The 20,267-nt window shown below is 36.2% G+C and overlaps 1 protein-coding gene across 3 annotated transcripts in view; it reads left to right on the forward strand.

Annotated features, from left to right (window-relative positions):
• The window catches only part of GSK3B (glycogen synthase kinase 3 beta), a 195,190-nt gene that overhangs the window by 168,502 nt on the left and 6,421 nt on the right, over window positions 1-20,267 (forward strand). For 2 of the 3 annotated variants that reach the window (XM_047874645.1, XM_047874646.1), the window contains one exon: window positions 7,621-7,719. In XM_047874645.1, coding sequence (XP_047730601.1) covers window positions 7,621-7,719 — 99 coding nt within the window. Of the gene's footprint in view, window positions 1-7,620; window positions 7,720-13,135; window positions 13,186-20,267 lie in introns of all 3 variants that reach the window. The other variant, XM_047874647.1, reaches the window with a different exon arrangement.

Genomic DNA, 20,267 nt, shown 5'->3' on the forward strand with positions numbered 1-20,267 from the left:
GTTTAATAATTAAATTTTTAATTAATTGTTAATTAAAGAGTTATTTAATTATTTAATAGAGTCAGCTAACTTTAATGTCCTTAGAAGCCTCCAAAGTTTTTATTAACTTCAGCTTTGACATATGCGTTTTAAAGTAAAGAAAAGGCTCAACTTGAAGAAGAATAAATAATTTACCTCAAACTTTATTTATACATATCTGTTATTTACAAGCTTTTTAAAAGGAGTGACGATTGTTTTATTTTGGTATTTCAAATTGTTATATTTGCCCAGAATATCAGATATAATTATGGCTCTATGTATGTCTGAATATACATAATATGTCTTTGGGGATTTAAAGAGTGTGTGTGTATTTGGTGTGTATAGAGTATATGCAATCTCTACGGCGCTGTGACTCTGTGATTCTGTGCATATTAGTGACAAGGATATGCAGGAGTCTTTGTATCTGTTCACATGAAATGTGTAGATATGTTCTTGAAATCCTTTTCCATAAAACTAAATGTGTTAAATTGAGAATGCCATCATTTTGAGAGATGGCCCTTCCTTTTTAAGCATTAAAATGCCCTATCCTAGCAGCCATTCTGAAACTGGGCTGTCATCACTGGTAGTACTTTTTCCTTTTCCTTCTAGATCACTGTTACACTCGAAGAGTGTTTCTGCCCAGGGAAGAAGTGTTGTTTGATGTTGTTCTATTTGATCTTCTGTATTCTGATTTTGGATCAGTGTTTCCAAATGATGATCTTGTTTACCAAGGCAAAGATGTAACTGTTGTGCAGATGCAACTTTAAAGCACATATTAATAGCAATAAATGAACAACCAGAATAAAGCCGGGTAATACAAGAACTTGGAAAAGGAGAATCAATCCCCCAATTGGTTGTATAGCTAGAGAGGGTTCAGAGATAGGAAACACTGGGGTGGGAGGGTGTTAGTGAGGTCCTGCTATAGGCAGAATAAAACCCTCCTCCAGCCTCATACATTTTCAGTGAAGTCTGTACTAATTCCCCCAAGTGAAATAAAGATAACTCCTGATCTGCATGTAGTAGGTGCTTAATGCATGTTTGAGTCACACATGCCACTTTAAGTAAACACAATATTCATGTAACCAATATTTATTGGACATTTCTAATGTGCCTTCTAGTTGCTGTTAGTGTTGTTTTAACTAGTAAACCTGCCATATGAATAGAACTATGAAGATTAAACACTTGAGTAAAATACAGGGCTGTATTAAAGTAAAACTTAACAATAAAGCTAACTGCAATTTGGTATTTGTTACTGTGCCACAAGTAACTAGCAATAAATGATCACTAGTATTACTCATAATTAAAACAAGCATTTCTGTGATCAGCTAGAGGAGGAAGAAGAGGAATGAACAAGGGACAGAAAACGTGGAGATCCTTTTGACCTTCTGGATTCACAAAACAGATTATCAGACATCTCATTTTTCTGGCACTGGGGCTTCAGTGCTCTGGGACCCCCTGAATGATACTATCTTCATCTAGATGTTGGAAACCTGAAGAGACCTTTGGCACACCCTTTTTCCTTCAGTCATTGGATCTCAAAGGTTGGACATAACTGAATCAGACCTCACGAATTGGAATCAGGAAATTCCAACAGGGATCAGTATTTTCTTTATTCACCAATTCCTTGCCTATTCCATGGCTAGAATATATTGGGAAATTGGTTGCTTTCTATGTTTAAGTGAGTCTACAGTTAATCCCACCATACCTCCCCAATACCAAATTTTCTACCTAATTTGTATGAAATTTTACAAGGAAAGTTATTTTAGCAAGCATTGTCCTGGTTGGGGATTTCATCCCTAGATCTTTTAAAATACTAACATTTTGCTGGGTAACTTCTAAAATATGTCACTGCTATAAATGTAGTATACTAAACACATTCAGACATTTTTTGGTGACTAGTACAAATTGTGATGCTCCCTCTTAGGCAGTTCCAAGGCAAAGTAGTCATGGATTTGTGTAGATACTATGTAGTCCTCACATTAAACATCATTAATATCACTAAGAAGCAGTAGTGAGCCTTCTAATTATTTTACTATTTGTCTGACCTTCTAATAAGCTTAATTATTTGTTTAATTTTAAGATTTTGTTAGAAACTTGGTCAGGGATTTTCTGGACACTTTGAAATTGTTAGGAGAAGAAAGGAGCAGTTATAATAGGGTTATTTGTTTATTAAAAAAAAATCCAGGGGCGCCTGGGTGGCGCAGTCAGTTAAGCGTCCGACTTCAGCCAGGTCACGATCTCGCGGTCCGTGAGTTCGAGCCCTGCGTCAGGCTCTGGGCTGATGGCTCAGAGCCTGGAGCCTGTTTCTGATTCTGTGTCTCCCTCTCTCTCTGCCCCTCCCCCGTTCATGCTCTGTCTCTCTCTGTCCCAAAAATAAATAAACGTTGAAAAAAAAAAATCCATAGAAGCAGCATTAAGATTCAGTAATGTGTGTGATCAAGGTGTACATCCTAGCATTTGAATTCTTGCTCATGAAAAGTACACAGATGAAATGGGCATGCCATTGTGAAATTGTCTAAACCTTTTTGTGAGAGAAATACCACTTTACCTATAATAGACAACCACTGGCAATTTTCATATGTATATAGGAGGCCTGATATACACATGAAGACCTCGACCTAATTGCAGAAGAAAAAGCACATCTGCCTCTTTCAGTGACTCCTTTCGGCAGGTCTGCAGGTTGAGCTTCAGAACTAATGAAGAAGATTCCTCTCTACCTGATGAGTGGTATTTTATTACATCACTGTTAGAGAAGGTCTGGTGAACAAAGGGATTGATTTCTTCCCTCTGGTTAGCACATTGATTGCTTCTCTCCAACTTATCCTCAGCTTTCACACTATACACAGTTTGAACAAACATATACACCCTACCCACCCACTGAGCCACTGTCCCCCCTGCCCCCCCAAAAAAACCTAGGAAAGTTTCTTATCTACTTATCATTGAATTTGGGATTCATATTTGGAAGAATAGAAACTTTAAGTTAAGGAATACTTAAGGTTTCGTCAACTAGATTTATGTTTTGTTTTAATATTTTAAAAGATTGCTTTATCAAGTAGTCAGGTATGTTTGAGTTTATTCAGTTTGCCCTTTCATGGGAATGTTTCTTCTTTCATTTGCATTATAAACAACAGTGCAGCAAAACTTAGTTAAATGAATTCAGTCAGCTTTTTAGTTGATGAATATCTATCTTGGCTTTATTAATTTTTTTATTTTATTTTTATTTTTTAAAATTTACATCCAAATTAGCATATAGTGAAACAATGATTTCAGGAGTAGATTCCTTAATGCCCCTTACCCATTTAGCCCATCCCCCTCCCTCACAACCCCTCCAGCAACCCTCAGTTTGTTCTCCATATTTATGAGTCTCTTCTGTTTTGTCCCCCTTGCTGTTTTTATATTATTTTTGTTTTCCTTCCCTTATGTTCATCTGTTTCATCTCTTAAAGTCCTCATATGAGTGAAGTCATATGATTTTTGTCTTTCTCTGACAAATTTCACTTAGCATGGCACCCTCCAGTTCCATCCACGTCGTTGCAAATGGCAAGATTTCATTCTTTTTGATTGCCAAGTAATAACTCTATTGTGTATATATATACCACATCTTCTTTATCCATTCATCCATCGATGGACATTTGGGCTCTTTCCATACTTTGGCTATTGTTGATAGTGCTGCTATAAACATGGGGGTGCATGTGTCCCTTGGTAATAGCACACCTGTATCTTGGATAATTGGATAAATGTATCTTGCCTTTATCGATACCTATTTTAAAATTCATTTTGCTTTTATTTAAATTGTCCATTAAAGTGTTTGGTTATGGAGTACATAATGATTGATACACCATCAAAAGATTCTTAATATTCCCTGATAAACTACTATATGGTTTTTTTGATGGATAGTTTCATGGTATCTGCAGTTGGTTAAAGAAACCTTTATCATCATTAACGTTTCCAAAGCCTTCTGAGCCTGTTGCTATGTTGTTTTCAACCATGTCTCTGAGATAACATGGTCTATCTTATTCCTACCTTTTCTCTGAACTAGCACCAATTCAGTATTATGGACCTCCTTGTTTCCTTAATTATCTCCGTACTCTCAAGCCTAGGACAAATATTTATTAAATAATACTATTTTTTTTTCAGCTTACTTTTTTTTTTCAGTCTTTTCTGTACTACTTATTCTCTGTCTTCAAGAATACATGCACTCTCCCTGATCCTGAAAAGTTCTGTTGCTTTGCTGTACCTGTCCTTTAAAATGTCATCTTATTTTGCTTTGTGGTGCCCACACTGCAGTTTGGATCTGCACTCATTGCCTCAATTCCCTTATTTTTCATTGTCATGGATAGGCAGGGAGACCGGGAGTGGGTGTAATTTTTGCAAGCAAAAAATCATTACAGCCATTTTGTACCAGCCCCATAGAAGTGCCCATAATCTGTCCCCACAAAAGGAATAGACTTTAGTGTAGAGAAAAGGACTATAGCAAGAATATAAGGAAGCTTCCTTTTTCACATAGGCAAAAGTTACAACAATTAACAATCTCTCTGAAGTAGAGAAAAGCTAACAGATGGAAAGCAGTGGACTTTAAGGAATCCCTATAATTAAGGAAAAGAAGAAGGATAGTGAGTTATAGATAATGGGAAGGGTTTAGGATTCCTTAACTTTTAGTATGTCAAAGTCAAAAAAACTTGCAAAAGCCCCCTGCCTCCACCCAAAGGCCACTCATTGACTCTAGGTTAAGAATCTAGTCTGTAGTTGTTTTGTGGAATTTACTTACTCTCCCCTCTGTCTTTGGATATGGCAAAACCTCCAGGATCCCGCAGCTTCTCTTTTTCTTGTTTCCTTATTTTCTTCACTTTTCTCCTTTCTTTTCATTAGTTACCCCTCTCTCCCTACCCTAGACCCAAATGGCTGTCTACTACCTAAGGAAAAAGAGGTTGCTTTTTTCAAGCCCTGTGTGTGTGTGTGTGTGTGTGTGTGTGTGTGTGTGTGTGTGTGACCTAAAACCACCATGACCCTTCAGCTGGATATACAGATACATAGAAAGGTGATCTGATAAGAGAGTAAATGAATGGGAGAAAGTGGGCAGCATGGACAGTAAGTACAGTGACCACAGACTGCTGATATTCAGTTCATTTTAAAGATAATATTAAAAGTGGCTTTGTCAAAATGCCTTAAAATCTCTGGTCATCTTTTCCATTTTTAGATTTTCTTTTAAATGTTGGGCACTTAGTCATAGAGATCATTTTTTTTGTTTTTAATTTTTATTTATTTCTGAGAGACAGAGCATGAGCAGGGGAGGGGGTGGGGAGAGAGAGAGAGGGAGACACAGAATCTGAAGCAGGCTCCAGCTCTGAGCCGTCAGCACAGAGCCCAATGCAGGGCTCGAACTCCCAAACCGTGACGTGAGATCGTGACCTGAGCCGGAGTCGGACGTTTAACCGACTGAGCCACCCAGGTGTCCCTCATAGAGATCTTTTTAATTTAAAAGTTCCCCTATCCTGAATAGGTTGAATGCCTTTTTGCTGGCTTATTTGTGCAGTTGACCTTCCATTTTCAATTTCTTTTAATCAAAGATGGTTATCTTTTTCTCTGACTTAACAGTTTTATGCTCAGTATTGATAGACACATGGGAGGATGGATGGATGAATTTTAAGAAGCCTTTCTATTTTAGCAGATTTTAATTGTAATTGAGATGGTAAATCTTTTAGGTTAATCAAAAGTACCTGCATTACCACACCCTGCATTAATTTTTATTACTAGAACCATAGAGTCATCAGCCATGGTAATTAGGATTCTCTTGCTTTCACAGATACAAGATTGTGGGTTAAAATTGGATTAACTAGAAATAAAACAACTTAGGATCTTCCTTTTCCTCTGTGAGAAGCAAAACAGCTAAAAGCTGATTATGAGAAAACAGCATCTCTTCAAACTTGATCATTAAGGCAATGGTTTTCTAACTGGCTTCCAGGGAAGACATGAGAAATACTTCTATCCAGGGAAGCTGCCTTACATCTTCTCATTTAAGGGGAAAAATTAATAAATAGTCTTCACTCAGTTTTAGGCTTTTGTTCCCATTCATTTTTCATAAATCTTGGGATAGGTTTGTTGAGGGGTTTTTGTTTGTTTATTTTTACCAGAATCTGGTATCATTTAGTATAAAATTTAGATACTTAGGTACCAATTTGAGTAAGTCCATATTAACAGGGGCTTTGCAACAGAAAATGTTTTTAAGCTACTATATTAAAACACTACTTCCCTTGCTAGGGGCTGGGGGGAGGGACGAATGGGGAGTGAGTGCTAAAGGTTTCCCTTTGAGTGATGACACTGTTTTGAAACTAGATAGAGATGATGGTTGTACAACATTGTGAATGTACTAGATGCCGCTAAACCGTACACTTTAAAATGGTTAATTTTGTTATGTGAATTTACTTTAAGATTATACTGTTTAACTTTTTTTTATTCCATGCCATATCTGTAAATTGTCAAAATGTATGCAGTAGCTCAAAGAATGTCTTCCTGTAACTAGTATGGTTGTGTAATTATCCCTTCAAATTGCAACACTTACGAGCATGAAAATCAAGTCACTAGATAAATGCTGGGATAACAAAAATAAACCAGGGTTATCCCAAGCAGACCAGGAAAACAGTCACGTTACCAAAGCTAATACCAGATACTTACATGTAAGAGCTCACTACCACTTCTTGCTATATGTGTGCATCATTAGATCCAGTGTCATCTTAAGTTGCTTCTTAAGGCTTATATATAGAACTTGATTCTTTAAAGAAAGCCACTCTGTTTACAGTCGACAAAAACTTCTACATGAAGGTAAAAAGCCTATTTCAAACTTAGAATCAAAGTAATGATCTTACTGAGTTAAAAAGGAAAATAGAGTGGAATAAAACCATTCTGATTTTTGGGGTAACTGGGTGACTCAGTCGGTTAAGCATCTCACTCTTGGTTTCGGCTCAGGGCATGATTTCATGATTTCATGAGTTTGAGCCCCAGGTCAGGCTCTGCGCTGGCAGCATGGAGCCTGTTTGGGATTCTCTCTCTCTCCATCTCTCTCTCTGCCCCTCCCCTGCTTGCACTATTTCTGTCTCTCTCAAAATAAGTAAACTTAAAAAAATTATTTTTAATTAAAGCAATGAAACTTTTAACAGTTGGGTAGTTTGGTCCATGCATGCATACGCAAACAATAGTCCTAGTCTCTTTTCTATGACATCATCACTCTCAATTCCTGTAGTCAAATACTGTCAGAGCCGTATGGGAAAACCTAGTATATTTAAGTTAATGAAAGATGGAAATATATCTTAGTGATAGGCTTATTCTCAAACCATCAGCCAGTACAGTTCCCTAAGCTATCTTTACTTCTCAGACATATTCTAATTTTAGCAGATAGTGCCTTAGTTATGTGTACAACATTTCTGTGGACTTTGTCTATAAATTGATTTCTAGCTCATTGATTTAGTTTTAGATGTAGGTTTATCATGTCTTTTTTTCTGTTAAGCCAGTGTTTTAATGCAGTATTTTATGCTTATTGTTAACAATAAAAGTAGTTTCACATACAGAGTTCAGAATGGGTTCTAACATGTATCTTACTTCTCTTTAGAACTGTCAAGTAATCCACCTCTAGCTACCATTCTTATTCCTCCTCATGCTCGGATTCAAGCAGCTGCTTCAACCCCTCCAAATGCCACAGCAGCCTCAGGTGAGAACATAAGTCTCTTCCATAAAAACATATTCTGTTTTGATGAACATAAGGGAAGGGAAACAAAAATAATATAAAAACAGGGAGGGGGACAAAACAGAAGAGACTCATAAATATGGAAAACAGAGTGTTACTGGAGGGGTTGTTGGAGGAGGGATGGGCTAAATGGGTAGTGGGCATTAAGGAATCTACTCCTGAAATCATTGTTGTACTATATGCTAACTAATTTGGATGTAAATTTAAAAAAATAAAAAATAAAACAAGTTATTAAATGCAAAAAAAAATACTCTCTTCTTTTTAAAGACATGATTACTTCCATTTTATTTCGTTTGATACATGTGAACATTTAATACCATCCAGGTATTAAAAACATAGCACCGCCAAATGAATAAATGTGAATAAAATGTTGCTTTATTTCCAAAAAGCATGAAAGGACCCCATAAATACTTTAGATATAAATTGTAAATATCTTAATGTTAGATTCTGTCATCTTAGTTGTTATGTTAAAAATCATTCTTTTCAAATAATTTCTTGATTAATATAGGTCAGATGAGATACCTGTACCAGGAAACAATCTGTACAAATGTAATAATATTGAAGGTAATTTACTTTAGTTCCATCACTCTGAATGTAAACTATATATACTAGAGAGGCAAATTTTCAAGAAGTATAAATATAGATTGGTATAATTTAATATTTTGAAAGGGTTAAAACTGTAGTGTAAATACACTTAACTAAGATTTAGATCAAAAGTGACTAGATCTCATCAATGAAAAAAAAAATGCCCTCATGGTCTCCTAGGTTAGAGCTCGGGTATACTGCTAGTCTCCTTAGCCAGCTAATGGGGCCTGATTTTGTGAGAACTGCAGATATTCTGAAAATCTCCCAATTCTCTAATGAATTTAAAGGTTCTCCGAAGAATGGCTAGATGCTGTTTAAAATGAAGTTTAAATCATCTGTTACATTGAATTGAGTTTGATCAGACCCATTTTTGCCTAAGGGCATTGATGCTGTGAGAGATAAAATATTTCATTATTAGTTCTTAGCATTCAGCAGAAAGGTCATAATTCATCTCTTGTTTTCTGACACACAGTTGTTTGTTCCTCTGCAAAGTTTTCTTAGAACATTGCTAATAAAGATGAGAAACATTTCACTTTAGTCCATGTCCTACCTTCATTCCAGAAAAAGTCTAGAAAGGTTTCTTTTCTAGTTCTTGTTCCATCAGCACATGCTACTTTGAGAAAGTCATATGAACTTCATTAGTTTTAGTAATGTCTTATTAGTTTTCTCAACCCGTAAAATGAGTGGCAGTACTCTCCTAGAGTAATATTGTAAAAATCAAATATATGCTGAAATTGTGCTTTAAATTTTTTAAATATAAATGTTTTTAAACTATGACCAATTTATTTAAAAGCAAGATAGAATTGCTTAGATGAGCTATTAATAAACTTAATAAATCCCTGGCCTGAGTAGAGTAGGTTGATTGTTCAAAACATGAAACAGCCCCTAACCCTGAATTAATGCAGTTACTTGTTGAGCTAGTTTCCAGGAGTTTTGTTAGAATTGCTTTGGATTATGAATACAAATGAGAATTATGATTGGTAAGTTTTGGGTAATTTTAAATGACTTCCTTAGTATGAGATACTAAACAAATTAAAGTAAGGTTTGGGGCATATTATCTGCCTGGTCGAAGCATAGTATAACCTGATCTTTATGTTGCGTTGATACAAGTTACAGCAGATTCCCCCCCACACACACCCGCTGCCAAAACAATACAGTAAAACCTTGGTTTGCGATAATTTGTTTTGAAAACATGTTTGTAATCCAAAGCACTTGTGTATCAAATTGGATTTCAAGAACCATTGGCTGAGTTGTGGTCATATGACATTCTCCATCAGGTACTACACTTATTACAAGACATCACTCGTTTATTAGGTTAAAATATATTAGAAATGTTTGCCCATCTTGCAGAACACTTGAAGAACTCACAATCCAAGGTTTTACTGTGTGTGTGTGTGTGTGTGTGTGTGTGTGTGTGTGTGTGTGTGTGTGTATTCTTAAAGCAGTTGAAATCAGCTTTCAGTATAAATATGGAAATGACATTGGACTCTTGTCCTAAGAGTTTACTTCAAAGTTGAAGTAAAATAGAGTATGAGGAATTTAATACAGGGAGAAGATACTTGAGTATCTTAATATTTACCAAAGAGGATTTCAGATACTGCCTTGAGCTTCCTCCTAGTGGCTAAAGTAAATAAAGAAATGCTACCTGTTAAAATTTTCCATTGTTCATTAAATAAGCACACTGATTGCTTAGGAGAAGCAAAATGTTTCTGGCCCTGCTGTTTGAGTATTTCTCCCTTGGGGCCTCAGATTTGGTACTATAAGAGATACATTAAATGAAGTTCCCTTCAGCATTCCAATAATAAATGTAATAATGAGTTTTCATAAGGATACCTTTTTAAGCGCCCCATGGTGTAAGCCAAAACAGCATAACCCCACAGTATAGTCAGGGGGAAACCATTTTCTTTTGGGGTAGTAGTGAGAACTAAAGTATGTTACCAAACATGTCTCAGGAAATGCTGATCTAGATGAAGGAATTGACTATGCAACATTAACAGCTGTCTATATTTAAATAAATATGTATGTATGATTATTTATATTTTAAGTAAGAATTTGGCAATGTGGGTTATATTCTTTAATAAGACCTTAAAATATACATGCTCTTATTGTCTCTCTTGGCTTCAGTTTCCTTATCCATAAAAAACAGGAATAGTAAATACTCATTACATAGACTTATGAGAAGATGTAAAGTATTAAAGTGCTTAAACTACTGTTGTATTCAGAGTTCAGGTGATGACTACAGGTAAATTGATTTAAGACCTGTTGGAAGGCATTACTGTATATAACAAGAACCACCAGAGTTCATACTTTTTAGTTCACTAACCCCACTTTGGAGATCTTAACTTCAGGATACTTTTAATAGAAGACAAAAAGCTACCGTGTACAGAGATACAAATAGGAATAATTATATAATAACAACAAGGAAAGCCAGTCTGATCTGAATGGTCAACAGGAGGAAATTGTTTTGATATTATGGAATCTCCATCTTTATGTAATTATAAATAATTATGAGCTTATAGACATTTGTAGAAATATTCATCAAATCTTATGTACCATGTTGGCAAGTGCCAAAATTAATGTTTGTCTATGGATAGAAACACGTTAAATATATACAAAAATTAAAACAGTTGTGTTAAATTAGTGGGTATGGATGTTGATTTTTTTTTTTTTCTTAAAAACTTTCTTTCTAAATTGTTTTTAAAATACCTCAGTTTCTGGGAACATTATAGTTGATCATGGCTGGCTCTGATAAGAAACTCTTGAAAATTATATATACTATTCTGTCAATAAAATATGATTTTGCATATGTATGATATATAATTTTATTATACATATTAATATATAACAATTTTATATGTGTGTGTATGTATGTGTGTGTGTGTGTGTATGTGTATATATATATATATATATATATATATATATATATATTCTGATTTTCTCCACACTCCCACCTCTCATTCACTCCATTTGGAAGACCATTCATCTAAACTATTTAGAGTAATAAATCTTGAGAAATTGTAGTTTTACTGATCAAACATGAATCACTTTAAAGATTATCTGGTCCAAAGCCAGATGAGTTAAGTGTGAGATGTGGTAAGGAATTTTAACTAGAGCAGTTTTCTCTCTTTATCTGTTTTGTATATCAGTCTTCTGAGTAAGGTTTCTTTCAGTGCAGTGGTTCTGCTATTAACTTTAAAAACCACTGATTTCCTGTTGGTGGGAATGCAAATTGGTGCAGCCACTCTGGAAAACAGTATGGAGGTTCCTCAAAAAATTAAAAATAGACCTACCCTATGACCCAGCAATAGCACTGCTAGGAATTTACCCAAGGGATACAGGAGTACTGATGCATAGGGGCACGTGTACCCCAATGTTTATAGCAGCACTCTCAACAATAGCCAAATTGTGGAAAAAGCCTAAATGTCCATCAACTGATGAATGGATAAAGAAATTGTGGTTTATATACACAATGGAGTACTACGTGGCAATGAGAAAGAATGAAATATGGCCCTTTGTAGCAACATGGATGGAACTGGAGAGTGTTATGCTAAGTGAAATAAGCCATACAGAGAAAGACAGATACCATATGGTTTCACTCTTAGGTGGATCCTGAGAAACTTAACAGAAACCCATGGGGGAGGGGAAGAAAAAAAAAAAAAAAGAGGTTAGAGTGGGAGAGAGCCAAAGCATAAGAGACTCTTAAAAACTGAGAACAAACTGAGGGTTGATGGGGGGTGGGAGGGAGGAGAGGGTGGGTGATGGGTATTGAGGAGGGCACCTTTTGGGATGAGCACTGGGTGTTGTATGGAAACCAATTTGACAATAAACTTCATATATTGAAAAAAAAAAGTAAAATAGTAATTGAGAAAAACAAAACAAAATACTAATTGACATTCAAAAAATAAATAAATAAAAACCACTGATTTCAGTTCACCTGACTGACTGGTGAGAACTAGCCATCTATCCCATGCTTCTGTATATTCAGTAACTGGAAGCTCATTACTGCAAGAATGAGCATATTCTGTCTGTATTTCTGTTAGAAAGTTTATCCTTTTTTCAACCTGAAATTTGTCCCCTATACTTTCTTCCATTCTGTGTTCCTCCTCTGGAATTATATAGAACCAGCCCAATCCTTACACCCAAAAGTCCTTCAAATTTTATGATGACCAACTACCCTCCATATTAATGAGGATTTCAGATTCTGATCCTGAATATGTTCTGTGTCAAGGAGTTAGGTTTTCTGTACAATTATATATCATGTACACATTTCATAAACATAACAATTTTTGGCCTCCTTTTAAGCAACTAATAAATTATGTCCAACAGTACAAGTAAGGCAGGGCCTACTTAGAGATTTTTTTGCCTTTACCCAAGTTACTGATAAAATAAGTTAAGTAGTATTAGGCAAGGCTTATTAGAAATTATTTTTCTGGTGGCCTCTTGAGTGATTGTTTACCCCTCTTGTTTGCTTAGCTGTAGACCAACTTTACAATGCTTATGTGTATAATAATGTTATGAAAAATTTTATAAAATGCTTTATTGTTATCAGGAAATTTTTCAAGAAATGTTTTCCATCAAAAAGGTAACTATCAATGGAAATTAAACTTTTTTTTTTTAAGACTTAGGAAAATTTCTAGTGTCTACTATTTGTCCACTGTGGGTTTCTGTAATCCATTTAAGAGTTTATTTCTTAGACTTTTGATTCTGGGTTTAAAGACATTTAAAATGTATAGATTGCCCTCACCTTCCTTGGGCTGCATTTTGTTTATTAGGATTTTTGTTATATCCTTTCCAGGTTGAAAACCCTTCTAACAGAAAAGGGAATCATGATAGGAGTTGGACAAGGTCTGTCTTCTCTGTCTTTTTACCTGGTCAGAGGGTTTAACTTTTCTTGACCTTATTTTGAAAACCTTATGCTGTTACCTTATTTAAACCGAAACTGGCCTGTTCTTACAGGTTCATATTGTTACTTTCTGTTCTTCCTTGGATATGTGCCCCTCTTAAAGTTATCTATATTTAAAATTATGACTTTATCAGAGCAAACCCTTTCAGTTGGTTTCTTTGGTTCTTCTCCCTTTACTTTGCATTGAGATTATTTGCAATTGCTTGGTCAGAGTTTTGTTTTTTCTGATGTTCTATTTCTTGTCGGTTTTGAGCCCCTTTTGAAGACTATAGCCATAAAATCATACCTATTGTTTCCTGAACTTTTTGAAATCCATTGACTGAATCCATTGACTAAAGTCATGGCTCAGAGTTAGCCAGGGCCAGTGGTTCCCTTTACTTGCTACTACAGTTATTTTTACTCCAGAATTCCTGTCACGTACATCGCCAGTCAGTTCTTTCTAGCTGGGCAGAATTACACCCAGAATAATTTCTCCCATTGTCTGTTTTCACTGATTTTGAGAGTTAAAATATTATACAAATTAAGTCCATATATCAAATACTTTCCAAAATGATGGTTACCATCCTTTCATCCCCTCCCCAGGTACTATTATCCTTTGTCTCTTTGCCACTGTACTGTGTGTTCTGGGAAAGCTGAATCCATATCTTGTCTGATTGTAGAATCTGGAGGGTATGCCCTCAGGTGTTCCATTTCCTAACCATGTCCTTTCTGTTGTCTCTTTATCTTAACCCAAATATATATGGAATTTCTAATAGTATATAACTTTTAAAAATGGGGAATTTTCTCTATTAAAAACATAATATATAGTTATTGTAGAAAAGAGAAGCCTCCCATATTCTCAATCCTAAGAGTAATGAAAGGTAACATTTTACATATTAGTCTATATATGAATGGGCAGTGAGACGTGCTTTTTTTTTTTTTTTTTTTTAATGGGCTATGGTATTCAGGGGGTAGGGGGTTAGGACTATACATCCTAAGCCTATACCATAATTTATTTAACTTAATTACTTATTCTTGGACATTTGTGTTATATCTCAGTCTTTAAAAGTATAATTGCCAAGTCAAAAGATAATGAAAGATTTTTAAGTTTTTGATACATAGCAAATTGCCTTCCAGAAAGTATGTCCCAGTTTACACTGCCCACTGGCAGTGGATATATTTTTCCATTTCTCCATTACCTTAACATTAGCCAGCCCAGAGTGGGGGTGGAGAAGGTGCTGTGTGCATGTGTGGACATGTATTTTTAGGTATTATTAACTTGGTAGCCCAAGAATGTGGGTGTCTTTTTTAGGTACAGTGCTATACTCATTTCCTCCTGTTGGCTCTGTGTTTGAAATACATCCATCCACATGTGTCAGTTTGACACAATGACTGACACCAATGAGGATGTACCTATCCTGTGTTAAGGTTTCAAGTTCACTTGGCAAGTTTTTTATATAGATACCTAAAGTCAAACCAGCTTAGTTATTATTTTCATCAGAGCAGCACTAAGTATTATTTTCAGGAAATTTTTTTTTCCTTTTTTTTTTTTTTTTTTTTTTTTTTTTTGAGAGAGAGAGAGTGAGTGAGTGCACGAGTGAGGGAGAGGGGCAGAGGGTGAGAAAGAATCTTAAGCAGGCTCCACTCTCAGCACAGAGCCCAACATGGGGCCCAATCCCACAACCCTGGGATCGTGACCTGAGCTGAAATCAAGAGTCGGGGGGGCTCAACCAACTGAGCCACCTAGGTGCCCCAGAAATTGTTTCTTTGTATTCAAAACCTGTTTTCTCCCATTGAGTCAAAAATTGTACCTGGGTTTCCCCCCCCCCCTCCAAAAGTTGATTAAGTTGATGAACATCCTATCAAATATTCTTTTAGATGTTCTTCAAATAATCCTTAGTTTCTTGCCTGAAGTCACCTGCTTATATTCATATAAGCATATTCTTTATTCCTAAATTAGGTGAAAGTGTTTCCTGTGTCCCCATGACCTTCAGTTCCCTACCCTGAATGACCACGTTTCTTCAATGTCCTCTATGCCTGAGCCCAGAACACCTCTCTGGTGCTGGCAGATAAAATATAAACAGTTATTGACAAGCCCTCCAACTTTGCTAGTGGACTAGTTTGGCTCACTAACATCTGAATTGCAGTTCTATTTTTGAAATGACTGAAACTACTTGTGGCACATCTTTTCCCCAGAAAAATATGAAAAAAGAGGTAATGATGCTTTGCTGAAGAGGGGTTCCCCCCTCCCTCTCCCTCATTATTATACACCCAAAACTGTCAAAAATTCATAGTAGACATTATAAAGAGAAAAATGAAAATTGAGTCCTTTTCCTTACAGATGATACTTTCATTTCATTGATGTAGGTTATGATTTCAATTTAAATACAAGTTTAGGGTATCCATTTGATTCTCTGTAAATAATGGTCTTATTCCTGTGTCAGTTAATAACTCTAATATCTAAAATATGATTTTTTAATAAAGATATTTCCACTTGGAACAATTTGAATAGGAACTTCCTGAGTTAGCTACACAGTATAAGTAACATATCCCAGGCTGCCAAAATTTTATCTTTTAGAGGAGTTGACCTGTCGTGAGACATTTCTAACTGTTAATAGAAAGACAATAGTGGCAAATAGCAACATAAAATGGACTTGGGAGAGTATAATAAAAGAAATAAGGAAATAAAAGTGTACTTAAAACTAGCCAAATATACTTATAAAGTACATGTAAAATAGAAAAAGGATTTGATATATTTGAAATATGCTCTTTCACTAATCTGTCAATGATAAAATACTAAAAATTTAATGATTTTTTGTAGCTTTTAAGAACTTGAAACATGTTTAGGATAAATAGGGAACTAAGCTTTTATTTTTATTTAATTTCAGTTAAAATTAAGTAACTATATGTAGCTTAGCAGCCACCCTATACGAGAGTGTAGATAGAACATTTCCATTGTTGCTGCGGGGCCAGTGAGCACTTATATTACTTAGAAGGCTTTATCTTTTATAAACCCATAGTTGCAGAATGCTGATTCATGGTGGCACGGCCTTTGGAACACCCAGCCTCCTATGTTTTCTGTCCTTCCCTCCCAGCTTGTTTCCTTGTTTGCTAACTCTCTTTTCATTTAAACACTTTGGCAACAGTTTATAAAGATGGGACTTTCCATTCACTCTCCTTCCCCTTGCCATTTGTACATTTGATTAAACACATTGGGAGGGAGAATAGACCGTACTTGCTGATGCATTAGATGTAGGGGGATAGGGAAAGGAAAGAATCCTGGTGATCACTTGTGGTTTATGACCTGAGCAACTAGGTGGGACAGTTTCCTCAGTATTGAGACAGCTGTTCAATGAATCCATGACTCAGTTATCTTGCCACTCTGACAGTTCTCTGAAAGGCTGAGAGGTAGGGGAGAAGCTATGGTTCCTCTCCGAGAAAAATGTATGTGTATTATATATGGAATTTTGTACATCAAAATTTTCTCTAGAGCATGGGGCGCCTGGGCGGCTCAGTCAGTTAAGCCAACTCGATTTCGGCTCAGGTCATGATCTCATGGTTCGTGGGATCAAGCCCCACTGTCAGCACGGAGCCTGTTTAGGATTCTCTCTCTCTCTGCCCCTCCCTTGCTCACTCTTGCACATGCTCTCGCTCTTTCTCCCTGTCTCTCTCACTCAAAATAAATAAATAAGCTTAAAAATTCTGTGGGACAAAAGTTGCACCCTCATGAATTTTATTGAGAACCAGATACCTTAGGGCTTCACTCTTGGCTTCACTTATGAGGTTGCCCTACTTGTCATTTTTGTCTCTGAAGCCACACAGAATAAAGTTGGTTTCAGTAAATACGTACACAAATTCCCTTTGCACCATCCAGCACAAAAGCTACAGAACCATAGAATCTTCTTAGAATTAGGGGAAAAAACAATTGATCATCTGATACCATTATTTTCCTTGCCTTTTTTATGTTTTATTAGGAGCATACTTAATCTTATAAAGGGAGTTGGTCAGGGATGCTCTCATGGGCTTGTGAGTGTAAATTCTGCCTGGCATTTAACTTATTTGACCTATGTGTATGTGTTAGTTTTCTGTTGCTACAGATTAAGATACTCCAAAATTTAGCAGCTTAAAACAAGAATAAACATTTATTATCTCACATGGTTTATATGGATCAGGAATCGAGAAGCTGCCTAGCTGGATGATTCTAGGTCAGAGTCTTTTATGAGGTTGATGTCAGCCAGGGCTCCAGATATTGGAAGGCTTACCTGGGGCCGGAAAATCTGCTTTTAGGATGGCTCATTTATATACTTGGTGAATCCATCCTGGCTGCATGTCCCCTTACCATGTGTACCTTCCATAGGGCTGCTAAAGTGTCACATTGTGGCAGCTGGTTTCCCTTGAACCAAGTGATCCAAGAAGGAGGACGGAGGACAAGGTGGAAACCGGAGTGTCTTTTATGTCCTGACCTTGGAAATCACACACCATTCATTGCCTCTGCAGTATCCTATTGGTTACATAGGTCAGCCCTATTCCTGGGAGAAGGGACTACCTTAGGGTATTGACATCCAAGAGGCATGACTCGTTGGGGCCATCTTGGAAAGCGGCTACCACAGTGTGTAAGAATGATCTTATACCTTCATTCCTCAAAGCTGATTATTCTCTCCATTCTCCCTGAAATCTGTCCTTTGTTGGTTGGTTGGTTAGTTGGTTGGTTGGTTCTGAAGTAGCATTAGAAGGATGGTAATAGGCACTGGTTTCTAAGAAGCTTAGATGTCAGTGAAATATCACCTCTATAGTTGTGTCCAAAACACTTGTGTCTCTGTATACCCCATATAGATTGAGAATTAGGAAATAAAATAACTGTATTTTTAATTCATATCATAAATTCACAGATCTGTTTTAATGAGTAACCCTTTTAGATAATAGAAATAGGCTTTTAGAAATCGTAGTAAATCAATTACATAGGAGTTGGGTCTGAATGAAAGTCCCCTTAAGCTCTTTTCTCCCTTTGCCAGGAAATCCTTTCTTCTGTCCCCTGTACTGCCCATAAAGGCCATCATTCTCTTCTCTAATCCCTCTGTACTCAACTCAGTTCTCCCGCTTGTCAGCTCTGCAACCTTGGGCACATTACTTAATTTCTTTGTGCCTCTATTTTCCCCTTTGCAAAATGGGAGCAATAATTATACCTATTTCTTGCGGTTGTTCTGTGGGCTAAATGACATGCTGCAGTGTACTTAGTATGATGTCTGGCACATTGGTAAGCACTCAGATGTTAACAGTTGCTGCCCCTTTATTATGGTGGTGATGGTGGTTATTGCAGTCACACTAAACTATAAATTTATGTATTTTTAGATGTCTCTTTTACCTTTCCATTGATTGAACAATTACTATAACCCAGGTGCTGTGCTAAAGCACCTTATGGGTCTTATTTCATAGGCAAGTGATATTATCTCCATTTTACAGATGAGGAAATTAAGACATAGGTTAAATAACCTGTTACAGGATCACACAGCTGTTACGTTGTACTGCTGGGTCTCTTAGTCCATGTTTGTGGAATTAGATTAGGTTTAAGAAAGATTTGTCATTGTGAATTTCAAAATAGCATCTCAAGACTAAAAACAAGAGACTGTATAGTCAGTCTGTGGTTATTCATAGTTGAGTTGGATGCTTTATAATCAAAAGACGTTAGCCTATCCTTTAAACCATAATGCCATGTAGCATCAATTTTACCAGTATGAATGTTAAAGGGAAGGGAATGCAAGAGAAATGAGCAAAATGAATTTTGCTGCTTTTAAACAGTCACTGTTTAAATGTTTGAGAAGAAACGTTATAGAAATTACAGTAAACATCCAAATCCAGTGACAATTTGTAATTAATAAACGTTTTTATTATAAAAGGCCCATATTCAATTATATAAAATAAAATAAGGGGCGCCTGGGTGGCTCAGTCGGTTAAGCGTCCGACTTCGGCTCAGGTCATGATCTCACAGTTTGTTGAGTTCGAGCCCTGTGTTGGGCTCTGCTGACAGCTCAGAGCCTAGAGCGGGCTTCAGACTCTGTGTCTCCCCCTCTCTCTGCCCCTCCCATGCTCATTTTGTACCTCTGTCTCTCAATAATAAATGTTAAAAAAATTGTTAAAAAAAATTTTTTTAATAAAATAACGTTTCTGATTTGACAGTAGGAACAAAGTAAGTATGTACCAAGAAGAGCATCTGAAATGTAGTTTTCTTCAGTCACTAAGCCAGGTGTTCTATTGGAGCTACTATTGAGTTTGTAGAACTTTATATTTTCTTTGTTTTGCATTTCTCCTCCCTATACTTTGTCTGCCTCCGAAAAACAGATCTCAGTTCTTTTTCTCAAGGACATATATAATTTGACTTTAAGTGGAATTCATTTCAGTGGGCAAAGGTGTTTTCGTTTGATGAATGAATACAGTCGTGTGACTTCAGGTATCAAGGATATTTGTAATCAAAGTAATGAGCTGTTAAAATTTTAGTTACTAAGTGATTTGGAGATAATTCAGAGAAGAAATATGAGACCATTAAATGACAAATCTGAGGAGCTTAAGTGTCTTTTCAAATTTTATTGTTCAGAAGGTGAATTTGTTCTGGTTACATGCACACAATAGGATTTTTCTAAAGAGTAAATTTACATAATGAGCTAGATGGCCTTGTAGATGAGCCTTAGTGGTTGTCCTCTAGTGTAGCTGATGGCTGACATGGCCAGAGCTGCTAACAATGCTGGTATATTTGTTAAATGGTCAAGCAGATAAATTCCTCATGATTGGTAAATCTCTTAAGTCCCGAAGAAGACCAGAACATATAAAAAATGAGAGAGGAGTGCTATTTGGTGATGATCACGCATAGTTTCTGAGCGTCCGCCAAAGCACGGGAAATGCCACAATAAGTTTGGACTTGTGAAGAACATTGTAATTCTGAAATAGCTCTGTGGCCTTTCAGACTCTTTCTAGACTTGTTTTTTAAGCAGCCTGTGCCTGAATTACGAAAATGATTGTTTTTCTTGAGGAAGCTTACAACATGTGCATAGAC

This window comes from Prionailurus viverrinus, chromosome C2, assembly GCF_022837055.1.
Source record: "Prionailurus viverrinus isolate Anna chromosome C2, UM_Priviv_1.0, whole genome shotgun sequence".
Lineage (NCBI taxonomy): Eukaryota > Metazoa > Chordata > Mammalia > Carnivora > Felidae > Prionailurus > Prionailurus viverrinus.